Genomic DNA, 18821 nt, shown 5'->3' with positions numbered 1-18821 from the left:
CCAAAATTTAAGAATTATTTTAAAGCAGCTCAATTAAGATTCTTGTCCTCCTGTTATCAAAGGGGTGAAAAAACCGTTTGGGTTCAGATTGAAATGAATAAAATTAGCGAATCTATCCCAGAACAAATTTTATATTAATTAATGGAATAGTGAGTTGTTTAAAGGGACGAAGGAGACGTTAGTTTTAAAACATATATTTAAAACATGGAATGGAATTCATATGGAGAGAGGGCTTAAAAATTATCAACGACCAAAAATGTTGTTCAAACAAAATCAACTTCTTCCTTTTACTTTGAACAATTCTTTATTTAATAATTGGTAAAGTAAAGATAGACAGAGGATAAAAGATTGTTTCTTAGGATCTTTTTAAAAAACTTTTGAACAATTAAAAGATAAATATAATATACAAAATAATACAATCTTTGCATACTATCAGTTAAAATTGTATTTATAAAAGAAATTGGTAGCAGATTTGAGGCTTCCAAAACAAAATCAATTTGAAGATATAATAGATATAATAATTTATGGTCAAGAAACTTATTACTAATATGTATATAAAGTTACAAGAAACTACATGGATGAAATATTCATATAAATTAAAAATGCAATGGGAGAAAGATTTAAACATACAAATTCAAGAGGAAATGTGGTCTAAATTGTGTCAAGAAAATGTTACGAATACAGTTAATGCCAGATACCAAATGGTCCAATTTAAGTTTCTCCATAAATTATACTCTATATAAATTAAATGGACTTAATTCTAATTATTCCAATGGGCTTTTTCTAATTTGTCAGGAAGATAAAGGGATGCTGTAAAATGCTTCAAGAATAAGGGACGAAAGGTTAACTTATTGTGGCTGTTTCTTTTTTAGGGTAATTGTCTATTTAATTTTGTCTTTGGATGTATTAATGAGACGAGGGGTGATGAGAAGAGGAAAAATAGGTCTCGATGGTGAAGCTTGTATATAATTGGAGAATGTAGTTTTTTACCATAGATTATTATGGATTGTTGACACAGTTTGAGTTTGAAAAATTATAAATAAGATATTCAACAAAAAGGAAATCCCAACTTAAAAAAAAATTCAAGGCGAGGTTAAATCAGAACAAGCCCCTTAACAATTATGAAGTGGATTATTGAACTTTAGCGAAATGTTTCTTCAATCCGTCTCCACATTGTTTTACAGGTGGTGGACTGGTGAGTGGCAGGAATGCTCCACAACATGTGGCAACACTGGTATCAAGAAACGCACAGTTCTCTGTATTCGCACTGTGGGGACAGATGAGCAGGCGCTTCCCAATTCAGAATGTAAACAACTTCTAAAGCCAAGGATTCAAATGCCATGCAACAAGGATATTCTTTGCCCTTCAAACTGGACTGTGGGCAATTGGAGTGAAGTAAGACACATATTTTCTGATGTAGAATATATATTTTTGTTATTTGTATATGCATTCTTCATAACTTAGGTGTGAAGTGTATGATAATAAAATAATCTATTTTTATATAAAGTCACATAAATTTATTTCAAAATATTATTACAAAAATGGAACCAAATCAATTTTAGGTGTGCATTAGGTATGAACCACAAATTATTGAGGCAAAATTCACTGGATCGACTCCTTTTTGTTATTTAATAGAATCTGTAGTATCATAAGTCATAAAAGTAAATTACATTTTGATTTATCATTTCATCAAAATGATGATGGATTCAGAATTCTGGGATATATTTATGTGCCAATTCTTACATAAATCATCTATAATTTTCATTTACCTTTTGAACTAAAGTGTGGGCCCACAATATTTTGCCACTGATGAATGGCATTATCTCATCTTCAGGTGTATCCCATTGATAAAAAAAATACTTTAAATACAGTCATGAAATGGAGAAGGCTACTTTGAACACTACATATTTTTGGTTTAAATGTTAGGTTACTATATTTTGAAGAAGCATTTCTCCTTTCTATTAGAATTAATTAGGTTTACTCAAAAAGGAAATATTTACTGTGGAGTCTGACTCTATTATAAACAATAAGATGGCTGCACATAACAAAGTGCAAAGGACTATGGATTCTACAAATCTATAATAAAACCAACAATACTGGAAATAATAAATCAGGCAGAATGTGTGGAAGGAATAAAAACTTCCCACTTCTTGTAAATTATCTTTCATTGGAACTAGAGCAGGTTGGAGAAGCAAGTTTCATAATGCAGAGAAAGACCAAGAAGGATTTAACTAAGAGTTCCATTCAGAGTTTAAATCAGCAGATCTCCAGACTTCTGCATCTTACTCAAAATCATGTAGGTGCTGCCATGGAAGCTCAGACATCAGCGACCAATCCTCACATAATCAAGATGGGCACGTTTCATCTTGGTACATGGGCTCCTTGAAACAAGTATTGGCCATGCATGGTATCACCATGGCATATATTTATTTAATTGTTCATATCATGAAACTGCATTCTGCAGATTATAGAACCATAGAACATTACAGCACTGAAACAGGCTCTTTCAGCCCTTCTAGTCTGTGCCAAACCAATTTTCTGCTGAATCCTTCACCCAATCTATAGCGCTCTAATCCTCGCCCATCTTGTCTAAATAATCCTTAAAAGAGCACTTCAGCTGGAAGCTGTTCCACACTCCCACCACTCTCTGTGTGAAGAAGGTCCCCCTTATATTCCCCATAAACTTTTCCCCTTTCACTCTTCATCCATGTCCTCTGGTTAGTATCTCACCTACTCTCAATGGAAAAAGCCAACCTACATTTACTCTGTCTATCCCCCTCATAATTTTAAATACCTCTATCAAATCTCTCCTCATTCTTCTACAGTCCATGGAATAAAGTCCTAACCTGTTCTTCCTTTCCCTATAAATCAGTTCATAGATTCCATTCAGCATCCTAGTAAATCTTCTCTGCACTCTTTCTATCTTATTGATATTTTTCCTGAAGTTAAGTGCACACAGTACTTCAAATTTGGCATCAAAAATTTCTTAAACAACTTTAATATAACATCCCAACCCTTGTACTCAATACTTTGATTTATGAAGGCTAATATGCCAAAATCTCTCTTCACAACCCTATCTATCTGTGACACACTTTCAGGATTTATTTATCTGTATTCAAGATCCCTCTGTTCTTCCACACTCCTCAATGCCCTATCAATTACCGTGTAAGTCCTTTTTAGGTTTGTCCTTCCAAAATGCAACACCTCACACTTGTCAGCATTAAATTCTGTCTGCCATTTTTTAGCCCATTTTCCAGTTGTTCCATATATCTCTGCAAGCTTTGAAAACCTTCCTTGCTGTCGACAACGCTGATACAATTTACCACATTATCATCCAGATTACTGATATACATGACAAACAACAATGGTCCCAGCACCGATCCCTGAGGCACACCACTAGTCACATACCTCCAGTCGTAAGCAATTATCCACGACCACTCTCTGGCTTCCCTGTATAGCCAATGTTGAATCAATTTTATTAGGTCACCATGAATACAAAGGATCTGAACCTCCCATGTGGGACCTTGAAGTCCACATAATCAACATTCACAACCTTTTCTTCATCGACTTTCAATTGGTTAACCTCAACCTACCATACACAAAGCCATATTCACTATCCCTAATCAGCCCCTGGAAATCCAAATACTTGTATTTTGATCTCTTAGAACACCTTCCAAGAATTTCCCTACTATTGATGTCAGACTCACCAGCTTATAATTTCCAGGGTTACTTTTGGAGCCTTTTTTAAATATTGGATCTACCCTCCAATCTTGCGGCACGACACTCGTGGCTAAGGATATTTTAAGTATTTCTGCCAGAGCCCCTGCAGTTTCTACATTGGCCCCCTCAAGCTCTGAAGGAATATCTTTTCAGGCCTTGGGGATTGATCCTTCCTTATTTGCTTTAAAACAGCAAGCACCATCTCCTCTTTAATCTGTATAGGTTCTCTGACCCCATTGGTTGTTTTCCTTACTTCCCTCAACTCGGTGCCAGTTTCCTGAGTGAATACATTGGCAAAAAAAAAACATTTAAGATCTCCCCCATCACTTTTGGCTCCATACATAGCCAACCATCTGATCTTCAAGGGGACCAATTTTATCCTTTATATCCTTTTGATCTTAATATACTTTTAGAAACCCTTAAGGATTCTCCTTCACATTGTCTGCCAAGCAACCTCTTTCAACCTTCCTGATTTCTTTCTTGAGGTTTCCTTTGCATTTTGTTATATTCAAGTACTTCATTTGCTCCATGTTGTCTATACCTGCTATACTCCCCTCTCTTGTTCCAAACCAAATCCCCACTATCCCTCAAAGACCAAGGTTCCCAATGATTTTAACCTTGTATTTAATCCTGACAGAAACATACAAATGTTGTACTCTCAAAATTTTACTTTTGAAGGTCCTTCACTTATCTCCTTGCCTGAAAACAACTATCCCAATCCATGTATTCTAGATCCTTTCTCATTTCCTCAAAATTAGCCTTTCTCCAGTTTAGAATCTCAACCCAAGGACCAGACCTATCCTTTTCCATAATTAACTTAAAACTAATGGTACTATGATCACTGGACTCCAAATGTTCCACTACACATACTTCTGTCACCTGTCCTGTCTTGTTCCCTAATAGGAGATTCAGTATTGCATTCTCTCTATATATTGATTTAGAAATCTTTCCTGAACATATTGACAAACTCCAAGCCATCCAGCCCTTTTACAGTATGGATGTCCCAGTTAATATGTGGAAAATTACAACCTTGTTTCCTGCAGCTGTCTGCTATCTTTCTACAGATTTTCTCCTCCAGTTCCTACTGACTATTGGGCTTTCCTGTTGCAGTTCCACCCTTATAGCCTCAGTAGATAAGTCCTGCCTGAGCACAGCTTCATATATTCATTGATAAGCAATGTTACTCCTCTCCCTATCATTGCACCCCCCACCCCACCTCACCCTTCCATTCTATCATGTCTGAAGCAACAGAAGCCCGGGATATTAAGCTATCAGTCCTGACCCTCTGGCAACCAAGTTTCACTAATGACCACAATGTCATAATTTCACGAGCCAATCCATGCTCTATTTTGTCTACCTTTCCCATAATACTCCTTGCATTGAAATAGATGCATCTCCACCACATACAACCCATTGACTTCTGTTGTTTAGTGCATCATCTTTTCCCTCCTCCACTCCCTGCTCTGCTACTCTGATTCCCATCCCCCTGCAAATCTAGTTTAACCCCCTCGGAGCAGCACTAGAAAGCCTTTCTGCGAGGACATTAGTGCACCTCCAGTTCAGATGCAAATCATCCCATCAGAACAGGTCCTATCCAGGATACCTTTCCACAGAACCTCTTATCGGTCCCCTGAACTATGGAATCCTCTATCACGATTGTTTGCCTCTTCTCTACCCTTAATCTCTTTTAAATTTTAAAATACAGCATGGTAACAGGCCATTTCGGCCAAAGAGTCCTTGTCACCCAATTTACACCCAATTAACCTACACCCCCTAGATGTTCTCTTCTAGGCCACTAGACCAGACTCTGTGACAAAGACCCGATTTTGGGGAATATAATTTTGTCAAGACAGTGCAATATCAGTGTCATTCTCAATATGGATTAAAATTACCTTTATTTTAAGTCACTGTTTCAGTCATGGAAACAGCATGGAAATAATAGTTGAAAGAAGTTGGAAGTTTATGAAACACATGCATACAAGGGGAGAATGTACAAACTCCTTACAGACAGTGCGCAATTCAGACCCTAGTCCCAATCACTGGCACAGTAACGGCATACCGTGGTCAGCACTATGCCAACCATGCCACCCCTGGTGTAAATTTTAGGCAAAGAGAGAGCAACACAAGGGAGAACAGGTTCTTTAGGATTAGGAATTTACAGTCGCATGAAGAAGTGAGTGATAAGAGAGAGGATAAGGCTATTCTATTAAAAAGGACTGGTGTAAGACATTGGGATGAATCGCTGCCTCTGTGGTGTGTTTCCACAAGTCATAAATGCCAGCTGTGGCGAGTATTATCTCGACAGATGGTTTATCAAAAAAGAACAACAGCTATGATATTAATAAATGACCGATGAGAAGAAATGATGCATTATCTCAATGGGAATTTAAGATAGGTTTTTCAAGGACACAATATAAACAAAAGGCAACTTACTGTTGCAACGTACAGATTGCTCGAGGAACTCAGTGGGTCAGGCAGCATTCATAGAAGATAATAGACAGTCAATATTTTGGGCATGTAACTGCAGAATATTGTGCAGATAGTGTTTTCCCCCAACAGAGTGCATGTAAGAAGGTGAAAGATTGAGTGACAAAAATACTCTGCCATACAGTGAAAAAAAATTACTGTAAAAACACAATGGTAGAGAAACTGAGCATGTCAAACAGTGTACTTTATGTAGCAAAGATAAAGACACATAATCAATGTTTCAGACTTGAGTGCTTCAACAAGGTATGATAAAATGTAGGCAGGTTCCCAAACATAATGGTGGGGGGGGAGGTATAGGGGAGGAGCACAGTCCCAAAGGCAAGAGGTAATAGTGGATAAGGGATGGAAGGCACACGAGCAAGCAGAGGGAGAAGGGATGGCTCAGTAAATGGAGAGGGAAGGGGAGTAGAGAACTGGAGGAAAGAAGACAGTGTAAGGGAAGGGGGGGGGAAATGGAGAAGAGGCTAGCAGAAATCCGAGGTCGATGCTAATGCCATCCGGTTGAAGAGAACCCAGATGGAAAATTAAGTGTTGCTCCTCCAATTTACAGGTGGCCTTGGAGGTACAGTACATGAGGCCATGGACAGACATGTCAGCATGGGAGTGGGGCATGGAATTGAAGTGGTTGGCCACTGGTAGATCCCTGTCACTGATGCAGACAGAGTGAAGATGCTCAGCAAAATGATCTCTCAGTCTGTGTTTCTCCTCTCCAGTGTAGAGAAGGCCACAACATGAGGATCGGATATAGTAGATAACTCCTGCGGAATCACAATTGAAGTGTTACTTCACTTGAAAGGACTATTTTGGGCCTGGAATGGTGGTGAGGGAGGAGGTTTGGATGCAGGTGTGGCACTTCCTACAGTTGCAGGGCAAGGTGCCAAAAGGGTGATTGTGTGAAGGGATGAGTGGACCAGGGAGTCAGAGAGGGAGCGGTCTCTACAGAAGGCAGAGAGGGGAGGAGAGGGGAAAATGTGTCTGGAGGTGGGATCATAATTGTAGGTAGTGGAAATTACAGATTGATAATGTATTTGTTGCAGAGGATAGTAGAGTGGTAGGTGAGGACAAGGGAATCCTCTGTTGCATATGGGGCCAGAGTGGGCTAGGACAGATGAACAGGAAATGGAGGAGATGTGGGTGAGGGCTGAGTTGATGGTTGAGGAGGGGAAGCCACATTTGTGGAAGAAGGAAGACATTTCAGATGCTCTGAACTGGAAGTCTTCCTCATGGTTAGACATTGGGAGAAAGGAATAGAATCTTTGCAGGGGACTGGGTGTGAAGGAGTGTAGTTGAGGTAGTTATGGGAGTTAGTGGGCTTGAAAAGTATGTCTTGAGATGGAGAGAGAGAGAGATCATGAAAGGGGAGAGGTTTGCATGAGATGGGCCAAGTGAATTTGAGTTCAGGGTGGAAGTTGGCAGCAAAGTGAATGAAGATGACACGCTCATCAAGGGTGCATGAGACAGCACCAAGGTAGTCGCCAATATAGTGGAGGGGCCTTGCCTGTGTAGGATTTCAGCATGGATTGCTCTACAAAGCCCACAAAGACAGACATAGCTGGGACCCATGGGGGTACCCATGGCTACTCCTTTGATTTGAAGAAAGTGAGATGAGTCAAAGGAGAAGTTATTAAGAGTGAGAACAATTTTTTCCAGGTGGTGGTGGAGTGTGATTGGTTAGGTATCTTGTCAAGAAAGAAAACAAGAACTTTGAGACTTTCTATATTGGGGATGGACATGTAAAGGGATTGGCCGTTCATAGTGAAAATGAGGTGGTCAAATTTAGGGAATTGGAAGTCATTGAAAAGATGGAGGGCATGTGAGTTATAGCAGATGTATATGGGGAGGGATTGGACTAGAGTAAGAGCCGAGGCAAGACAATATTAGTTTGGTGGGGCAGGAGCATGCAGAAACAATGAGTCCAATTGGACTTGTGTATCTTGGGTAAGAGTTAGAACCAGGTCATGCGGGAATGGGAAACAAGCACCAAAAAAATTACTGCAGCTAGTTTCTAATGATCCTAAGACAAAACAAGCACTAAAATGTAATGTGTACAGGTACTGGGCAGTGTAACAAATGGTAGTTTACCTCAGATGTGCTAATGTTATTGTATACTTGGCAAAGTGGATTTTTTGTTTCAATCAGTTTGGCAGATAAAATCTATATTTACTTTGAATTTTAGCAATTTGAATATTTAGCTTTTCACAAAATTAAAGCTGTGTGCAAAAAATAGTTGTAATTTAGACTGTGCCATTAAAATATTGATCTATTCACTTATCAAAATGTAAAGATATATAATTGGCTAAATAAATAATGTATGAGGTGGATTGTGTGCGAGTGCAGTGGAATGAATTGAGACAGGCTGTGAGCTCGTTAAGAACAACTGATTTACTTTGAAGTTCGTGCTGCAGTCTTTAAGGACGTCCGGAGCCCGCCTCTCACGAACTGGAACACACATCATGCTGACATAAGCATGTAGTTGTACTTACAGTATGGAACGGAAGAGAAGGACTCGGAATGCCATCTTTTCCACGTGCATGACAAGCGGGCCTTGTTTGCCGCTTGAAATATGTGCACTGCCACATGTAAATCTTACCTACTATAAGTAATTTTATTTATTTGGCAATTGTATTATATACATAAGAAGAAAAAAAGAAAATGCAACTCCATCTGACATGGTTGCTCTGTTCAACCAAACCTATATATATTACCCATTAAAAATATGAGATATTATAACAGAATTCAGAATCTTGAACTTCTTAATCTATGTCGCAATGAAATGAGGTAAATGCTCTGAAGGTCATGGACTTAGCAGTTAGAGATAACTTGATTTTTCTCAGCATCGTCATTGATTTACGTCAATGTTGTTCCAAAAAGAATACATTCGCAAGCAAATCACTTTACTGTGTTCTTCATGTCTGGCTAACCTCTCGCTTCAAAGCCTCGTCAGCATAGGAAAAGAACAGAAGTTCTTACCACAAAACTTAATAGAAACTTGGTTATGGAACCTGTGGGTTTCTACTCCAAAATAGTCAAATGGTATATGATGTATAAAAGGGATATTATTTTTCCTTGACATGTCAAAGGACTGTTAAAATATTTCAAAAGTTCTTGATAATGAAAGTATGCACTTCAAATTTAGGGAATTGAAAGCTGAGCTGTAGTCGATGAAGAGCAGTAGTATGTATGAATAGGTGTTTACGAGGTGATCCAGAGCTGAGTTGAGAGGCAATGATATTGCATCTACCATTGAGCCATTGTGACAATAGGCGAATTGCATTTGGTCCAGATCTTTGCTAAGGTACATGTTAATTCTGATCATGACCAGCCTCTAAGAGCATTTCATCACAGTAGACTTTAGTGCTACTGGGCGGTAGTCGTTGAGGGAACTCACCCTTCTCTTCTTGAGAACTGGGTTGATGTCCTTATGAAGCAGGTGGAAACCTCTTGTCGGCAGCAATGAAAAGTTGGAAATGCCCGTGAGCACTCCAGCTAATTGGTTGGCGCAGATTTTCAGTTCCCTGCCAGGTATGCCGTCAGGGCCTGACACTTTGCGAGGGTTCACCCTCTTGAATGATGTTCTGTTGGCACCTTCAGAGACTGATATCAGCCTTTTCAGAGATTCTAGTGGGCACTATTTGATTCTTCTTCTCAAAGCGGGCATGGAAGGTGTTCAGCTCATCGGGTAATGAAGCATCACAGCCATCTATAGTGTTCGCCCTCACTTTGAAGACTGTAATGGCCTGGACTTCCTGCCATAGCTGGTTTGTATCTGCCTCTAGCTTCTTCGGGAATTGCCACTTTGCTTGAGAGATGGCCTTCCACAGATCGTACTTGGACTTCTTGTAAAGGTCTCGATACCTGGCCTAAACGTCCTTGTTCTTGCCCTCAACAGGCTGTGAATTCTCTGATTCATCCAAGGCTTCTGGTTGGGGAACCACTGGTATGTGGGCATGGGCTGACACTCGTTAATTAAATCAGTGACACCTGTTGCATATTCATTCAAGCCTATGGATGTTCTTAAATGTGCTCCAGCCCACTGATTCAAAGCAATTCTGCAGGCACATTGCCGTCTCCCTCACCCATACTTTTGCCGTCTTCCCCACTGGTGCTGTGGTCTTCAGTCTCTGTACGCCGGGATTAGAAGTACAGCCAGGTGATCAGACTTGCCGAAGAGTGGTTTTGATATGGCTCAATATGCATTCGTCATGGTAGTATAGCAGTGGTTGAGCGCGTTGGTTCCCCTGGTCTCGCATGTGATGTGTTGGTGGTAGTTTGTTAGAGACTTTTTCATGTTGGCCTGATTGAAGTCTCCCACGATGATCAGGAGGGGATCAGGATGTCTGTCCATTGGCTGTTAATCACAGTGCTCAGTCCCTCCAGTGTCAGCCTGATGTTAACCTGGGGCAGACCAGGATGATGGCGGTGAACTCCCTCGGCAGGTAGAATGAGCGACACCTGACCGCCAGATGTTCCAGGTTGGGGAAGCTGGACTGAGACATGACTATCACCCCCCCCCCTTGGTTTTTCTAGACAGCAGTGTTCGATCAGCATAATGGAGGGTCTAGCCCTGGGACTGCAGCGCAGTCTCTGGAATGTCCACGTTTAGCCATGTTTCTGTAAAGCACTGCATAATCATTCTCTAATGTTGAAGTCTGGCTTGGATTTCATCAAATTTGTTCCTCAAGGATTATACATTGGCCAGGAGGATGGTAGGGGGCAGAAGCCTCAGGTCCTGACATCTCAGCTTGACCTGTAGCCCCCCAACCCCCATCCACGTAGTCAGGTTTTCTTTACCTGGCCCATAGGTTTGCTGCTGGTAGTTCCCACAGTGTTTAAATGGTCCATGCACTGTCCCTTTAAACATTTAAATATGCTGAGCATCTGCTGTTTGCGATTCCCATGAAGTTTAAATGGCCCAATTGGTGGCTGTTTAAAACTCCCACCATGTTGCTGTTCTTGTACTTGCCTGAGGGTCAGGCAGCTGGGTAGGGGGTGGGAGAGGAGTGGCTGTCAGGCAGCGGGGCTCAGGCAGTGAGGCTGGCGGGGGGTGGGAGAGGAGTGGCTGTCAGGCAGCAGGGCTCAGGCAGCGAGGCTGGGGGGGTGCTGTCAGGCAGCAGGGCTCAGTCAGCGAGGTGGGGGGCTGTCAGTCAGCAGGGTGACGTCAAGGTAGCCACTGCAATGCTGCACATCCCACTTCCTTTTGCCCTGGGATGCCGGCGCGCTGCTCTGGGCTGCATAAAAGGACAGCGGTATCTGTCTTTTCTGTCCTCTGCATAAAAGGTAAATTCGCTTTAATTTTTAAAACTTGAGCATGCGATAACACGGCTTTCGTGCATAAAAACCCCCGAGGGACTATCTGTGTCTCAGGTGCTGTGAAGAAGCAGCTCTACTGATTGCATCACCCCTTTCAAAAAAAACTCGTGTTCTAACAAGTTTATTGTTTCATAATAATTGTTTTGATTTTTTTTGTCTTCTAATCATTTAAATTCATTTCAACTGATTTTGATTGTGTCTGATAAAATGATATAATTCAAGCTTTAAATGATATCAAGGAGATTGTAAGTGTATATTATTAATTATATGATTTGAATGTACATTCTGTTATGAGTATTAATTCAACAATGTGGATATGTCCGTCTGCATTTGATGAATTTGAACACATTGAATATTCTATAGCAATATTAATTTACTTCTTTAACGTACACAGCTATACTGATCCTTCTTCATTCATTGGTTTGTGCATTTAATTATCCATTACACCAGAGTGAAACTACAATGTTATGAAATTTGTTTATCGTGATGATGGATGAAAAATGAAACGTGACTTTCAAGCACATTAAAAAATGTAAATTTCATATCATACAAGCAGTTTAAGGCAGAGCAAAATACTTAATTTACATTCTGTTATTTGGGAATAAGTTGGGAATATTATTTCAGAAATTCTGAGAAATATTGATTGACTTTTCTGCTTAATAAAATCGAGAAATTGTTAAGAAATGAAGATGCTGGAATCACAACACAGTACAAAAAAGTATTTCCTCAATCATTCATTATTAATTTTAATCTAAATGATAGTAAAATGCAGAAAAGGATCTATTTTTTGACTGTGAGTTCATTGCAACCTGTTTTGCATATCAAGATATTTAAACTCCAATGCATGCATCTTTCTGATCTTTGATGTTTGTTCTTCAGTGTTCAGTTACGTGTGGAGGTGGATTCCGCACTCGGATGGTGACATGTAACTTGAATCCTAAGGAGCTCTGCCACATGTCCAAGAGACCAAATACTAAAGGCTTGTGTGGCTTAAGGAGCTGCCCCCTCAATAAGAGAAAACTGCCTCCTCCACGGAAACCCAAAGGGGGCAAGGTTTTTAACAATGTCTTCCCAGATAAGCTGGGGCCTAAATTTGGTCCCAATCACTCAAATACAAAAGTTCAACCGAAGTACAAACAAATGCTCGTCACCACTGAACTACCACTTCACATTAACACCACTTCACAGCCACCTGTTGACACGCACTTTGCAACCTCTGCATATGGCACCACTGGAAAACCAATACATTTTGAAAGTAAGCCTGGTCCCAATGGGGAGAACAAGTCTGGATCCAATGAAGATAACAACACTGTGTCATATCATCAATATTACGAAAATAACTTTCGTCCGAGCCATCAAGAACCAACCACAAAGAGCAATATTGTGAATGGGAAAAGGTTCTCTGAATCTGGAAATATTACACATATTCAAACTGTGAATGGTACACAAAATACCACACATGAAAATGTAGGTATCTCTAACGATGATCAAGTAACCACAGAAGAAACTAATAACTTCCTCTCATTTACAAAAAAACCTGAGCTTAATTTTGCAACAGATGAATCTAGTCATCCAATTACAGAAACAACAATAGACCCTGTCAATGGTGACATATCAACTGTGTTTAGAAGTTCACAGCTAACTTTGATGACTACAGTAAAACCTAGTGGGACTCAAGTTGTCAAGCCAAGCGTAACAGCACCTTCTCCACGTTTTGAAAACAGAAAGACAAGTTTTTCAAAGTTCAAAATTAATCCAAAAATTAAAGCAACTATTGACCGACTTAAACTGAAATTACAAAAGATGCTGAATCCAGATCATTTTTGGAATACAAGTGATAACACAGCCCAGGGTTTGAGTTTTAATGATGAAAGCAGACTGCAGGACAATTCTGAATTTACAACTTCTAATGTAGCTGATATCTCACCTCCATCTTGGGTAAAACTCTCCAACCCACTTGGAAGTAAATCGCTGTCCTCCAGAGCACAGCCTACCACTGTACTACCTAAGGCTGCAAATATGACATATAACTTCATCAACATTACAACAGACTATGATAATTTCGAGAATCTAACTCACCAAGACATTGTTTTCTGGAAGGTTGGAGAATGGAGTGAGGTAAGCCTTCATATAAATAACAAAAGTTTATTACTTTTGAAATATTATAGATTTTCCGATTTATTTATTCTTGGAATGACTGGTGAGCCCAGCATTTACTATCCTTTGTTAATTACTCTTCCAACTGACTGGACTGACTTGGAAAACTATTTCAGAGGACTCCTAAGGGTCGAGAATCATGTACAGTCCAGACTTAGGTAAAGGCAACATGTTTTCTTTCCTGAATCATGTGAATGAACCAAATGAGTTTTTACATGAGTGCGGAAATGGTTTATCACCCCTCATGACTACTAATTATTGATATTGTCTTTTTATTTCAGATTTATTCAATTAAGTGAATTAAAATTCCCCAACTACTGTGGTGAAATTCAAAGTCACTTCTCTATTGCTATTCTAGGCATACAAATACGAGCCCAATTCACTGTACAGAAACTATACATTATGCTCTTATCAATCAAATTGTTATTCTGCATCTCCAGCAAAGGTTTCTCTTGTCCAGCCACTGAGCTATACAACACAGTGAAAGGCTCTTTAGCTACTTGTCCAAGCTGACCACATTGCCTTTCTGAGCTACTCCCATTTCCCAGTATTTGGCTCATATCTCTCTTAACCAACCCTATCCATTAACCTGTTCAAATGCTTTTAAAATGTTGTATTTGCCTCTCCTACTTCCTCTCGCAGCTAATTCCATTTACGCACCACTCTCTGTGTGAAAAAAATCGGCCCCTCAGGCTTCCTTTAAATCATTCCTTCTCACCTTACACTTCTGCTGTGTATTTTAGATATCCTTACCTTGAAGAAACCTCATGGTTTTATAAACCTCTGAGGTCACCCCCAGCCTCCAGAGAGAAAAGCCCAGCCTATCCAGTTTCTCCTTACAACTCAAATCCTGCCATCCTTGTAATATCATAAATAGTTATTGCTTGCTTCCAGTTTAATGACATCCATCAATTAGTGGGACCAGAACGGATTATTATACTCTACACGTGACCTTATCGATGTTTTGTACAGCTATAATATGACATCCCATGACTTCTTCACTGCCCTGTCTCTTTGGGTTACTACTTTTAGGGATCTATGCATTTGTATCCCCAGGTCTCCCAGTTCCATGAAATTCTCCAAGGTCAACCATTTATTGTATTTGTCCTACCCTGGTTTGTTTTACCAAAATGCAACACATCACAATTAACTGTATTAAACTCCTTACTGTTGTTCCATGACCCACTTGGTCAAGATCTTGTTGTATACTTAACTAACCTTCTTCACTGTTCATCACCACCAATTTTAGTATCAACCACAAATAATCACACCTATATTCCCATCAAAATCATCAATATAAATGGCAACTAATTGTGATCCCAGCACTGATGTCTGTGACACACTACTTTTCAGGCCACTACTGTAATTCAAAAAACAATCCTCCACTACCCTCTGCTTTCTAAATCCAAGTCAATTTCATTTACAATTGGCTAGCTCACCCTAGATCTCACATGATCTATCCTTCCAACCCAGCCTACCCTAGCTTGTCAGAGTTCATGTCAACAAGATTTACCATCTCAACAAAAGAACACATCTTTGGCCCTTCCTTGCAGTCATTCACATGGTTCCTGCTGATACATCATCTGAAAACCCAGTATCAACTTCTACATTTATGCTGACAATATTTAGTTGGCCCTACATTTTCAACGCCTGTCCAATGAAGCTCCACTTTGCTTTTCTGCCTTGGAAATGCATGACTTCTCTGAACCATGGTTTAACCATAATATACACCAGCCAACCAATGAGAAAATCAGAACACTTTGTTCGAACCATAGGTAGATCTCATTTTTCTCTTGAGCTGTGTGGAATCCAGATCCAAGCTACATATATCTCTGCAATGTTGTCTTCCTGCTTCTTGCAACCCTTTTTCTTGCTGCTGTCACCTCCAGGCTATATTTTTACAGTTCTTTCCTGGCTAGACTCCTCTCTTCTATGACCATCAGCTCATCTAAACCTCTGGTGCCTCTGTTCCCTCACTTACCTCTCACTTTTGTCTGAACTTAATTTACTCACAAGGTGCCAATGAAAGTTCTCCTGCATTCAATTTATGCCCAAATAATCATGGGTAACTGAAATAAAACAGGAGGCCAAGTTTCAAATGGGAGGAGCAGATCATACCCTTAGAAAGGCTGTCTTTACACCCTTCAACCAAGCCAAATGCTGAGTTCATCCTCTGTTTGGGTCACTTGGTAGCTGGAAGACCAAGGTGGCGAAAACTGCCAGGTCAGAAAATGCTTCTTTGCCACCCTTCCCCTGCTCATCTCTACAGCTTCCACCACCTCAGCTGTTTTGCCTTAAGCACCTGCCCTACTGTGAATATTTGAGCCTTACTATAATCCTCAGATACATTCATAACATATAACATAACATAACAATTACAGCACGGAAACAGGCCATTAGGCCCTTCTAGTCCGCACCGAACCAAACACCCCTCTCTAGTCCCTCCTCCCTGCACAATGCCCATAACCCTCCATCTTCTTCTCATCCATATATCCATATTTCCTAACTGAACTGTACCAAAGGAGTATTCCAACCCGAGGAATTACGTCCGCTGTAAATTGTAATCAACCTTATGTTTTAGCTATAAAAATTATAAAACTAAATTGCCGCATTAAATGTATAACCGAATCAAAAACTGCCAAGAAAACGTAACTCAAAGCCCTTTTTGTAATGAAATCAAACTTAAATCTGGCATAGAACAGTGTAAATGGAGATGAATCTCATCAGGCTGAGTTCAAGCATGGTCATGTAATGATATTAATACCATGATAAAAGTTAAACAGATAAGGTTTGTGAATTCTGGGAACTAAGAGCACAGTGAGGATCACATTTTTTCACAACAAATTTGTAATTTGGAGCAGTAACACATGGGATCTTTCCCTGGAACAAGAAAGCGAGGATATTTTTCATTAGCAAAGTGAAAATGCCTCCAACTGCTCTCTTTATATTGAAGGTATGTGGCTGAAGGCATTCCAGGGCCACTATGAGGATTCCCCACATTGAAGCCTCCATTAACCACAATGAGCATGCAGTATTACCAATGGAGAGGTGGAGTGAGCTTGGTTGAAGGCCTAATAGAAGTCGCAAACAAAAGGCAAAGCAAATCAACCTGGAAGCTATATTTTAAAGCTACGACTGATGGAGGAGCTGGGATTATGTTGGCAGGCGCGATGTTCATAATGACTGCTGTGGGTTTTGGAGGGATTGAAATAGAAGTGCGATATTTACACAGAATTTCACTCTGTGTCTGCTCATTCGCAGAAATGTACCGGTTATTGTATTCCTGCATCAAGTAGTGGTGCGAGTGAAAGTGGTGTGGGCATTAAGATCGAAAGCAATGAGGATGAAAGCATTGAGGAACAAAAAATATGCAATTCTTTTAGTCCCAGAAGATCTGAGTTGAAAGGTCTGAAGACCACAAAATAATGAAACAATCTTTCTACCCTCAAGAGGAAAGCTGTGCAAAATTGTGCACTGCAAGCCTCTGACATTCCATTAACTTTGTCTGCTGGTCTTCCATTGTGATCAATGCACAGAAGTAAAATATCTATTCTTTAGCACCTGCAGATTCACTCTGTGAGATCAAACTTTTATTTTATGTACATGCTACTTGTACATTTTGCAAACTTTTGAAGCTGTTTTCCATTGTGTGATTCATTTCTCCAATACTTTCTGTGCAGTGCTCGACCACATGTGGAGTTGGTGCTGTGTGGAGGCAGGTGGAGTGTAGTACTAATGAAGAATCTGACTGTGAGAAGAACCATAAACCAGTCCCTGTTCGGAGATGTTTTGTACGTCCATGTGCTATGTGGAAAATAGGTAACTGGAGCAAGGTAAGCAAGGAAAAAGTGCAGAGGGAACTGAGATTTTTAAATTCTTCCTCCTCTCCACCATTCTTAACCTTACCCAGTTTCTCCCAGAGAACACAGAACTAAATATGAAAGATCATTATTGTAGTTTGCAATTTCACTTGTTATCATCTTACACCTAAATCATAGAGAATGAGTGTAAGATACAGAAACAAAGTGATGGGGAGACCCAGTTTACATTCATTGAAGATAAAGTTTATTATCATCTGACTGCACACAAAAACCAGCTGAAACAGCATTTCTCCAGACCACAGTGCACAATCATACACAAACAATACACAGCACATAATAACCACAAAAATACATGAAGATAGAATTTAAAATAAAAATTATATAAATATTTTGGGATGATTTACTCGGTTACAAGATACTGTTCATCAATCTCACAACTTGATGGTGCCTCAGATTCAAGAGGGCTTATGGCAGCAGTAAAATATGGACAATTCATGTCGAAGATGCAGATTTGGTGGACCAATGTTACTGCAGCGTTTTGCAGCATTCTTGTCCTGAAAGCAAACCTTGTCCTGATTCAGTATATTTGTGACCCTCTTCCAGATATTTACATTAAAATTAGGACCACCAAGATATATGTCCATAGACAGTCTTAAAGTTCCAACCAACAATGATAGAGAGGCAGCTCAAGCCGAAAACAACTTCTATTTTTTCCACTGAACTGCTGGACCTACCTGCATCCATCATTACTTATGAGGGAATTGAAATATAAAGTAAGGGTGATCTTAAGTTTAGAGATTTTAATCCAACATGATGAAAATATTCTAATTTCTCTGGAAATTAAGTTATGTTTATTTCTATGCTAACATAAGCATAAATTGCTTAGATTCATACCATTAATCTAATATTTGTTCTGCAAGACATATAAGAGGCAATGAAGACTGTCAGGGGCTTGATGGAAGTCTCCATGAAACACATAATATGCAGAGAGCTGTAGAACTGCAGAAAAGGTGACACTGAATAATGAACTGAACTTACCATGAGAAAATAAACCATGAATATTGGAAATATGAAATGCAAGAGCCAAACTGATGACTATCAGAGTGTTGAACCAATGTTGTGCTGCAGGATGAAGCATGGAAGTGTCAGGTGACTGGAAGGTCAGGGGTCATACTTGCAGATTGAAAGATGTATTCTGTAAAGCAATAATCTAATCTGTGTTTGGCAATCAATGTCATTTGCACACATGACACCAAATGCCCAAAACAAACTAATTTAAGCTCTAGATGGACAAAGGCAAAAGGTCAAGAATGTACTCAAAGCTTC

The 18821-nt window shown here is 39.7% G+C and overlaps 1 protein-coding gene across 2 annotated transcripts in view; it reads left to right on the top strand.

The window, feature by feature from the left end:
- adamts12 (ADAM metallopeptidase with thrombospondin type 1 motif, 12) overlaps positions 1–18821 on the top strand; it is a 727938-nt gene that overhangs the window by 604942 nt on the left and 104175 nt on the right. For both annotated transcript variants that reach the window (XM_069924031.1, XM_069924030.1), the window contains exons 18-20: positions 1185–1395; positions 12397–13635; positions 17355–17507. In XM_069924031.1, coding sequence (XP_069780132.1) covers positions 1185–1395; positions 12397–13635; positions 17355–17507 — 1603 coding nt within the window. The remainder of the gene's footprint in view (positions 1–1184; positions 1396–12396; positions 13636–17354; positions 17508–18821) is intronic.

Source organism: Narcine bancroftii, chromosome 3, assembly GCF_036971445.1.
Source record: "Narcine bancroftii isolate sNarBan1 chromosome 3, sNarBan1.hap1, whole genome shotgun sequence".
NCBI classification, from domain to species: Eukaryota; Metazoa; Chordata; class Chondrichthyes; order Torpediniformes; family Narcinidae; genus Narcine; species Narcine bancroftii.
Note: the sequence above shows the minus strand (reverse complement) of the source record. Positions and strands in the feature narration are given on the sequence as shown.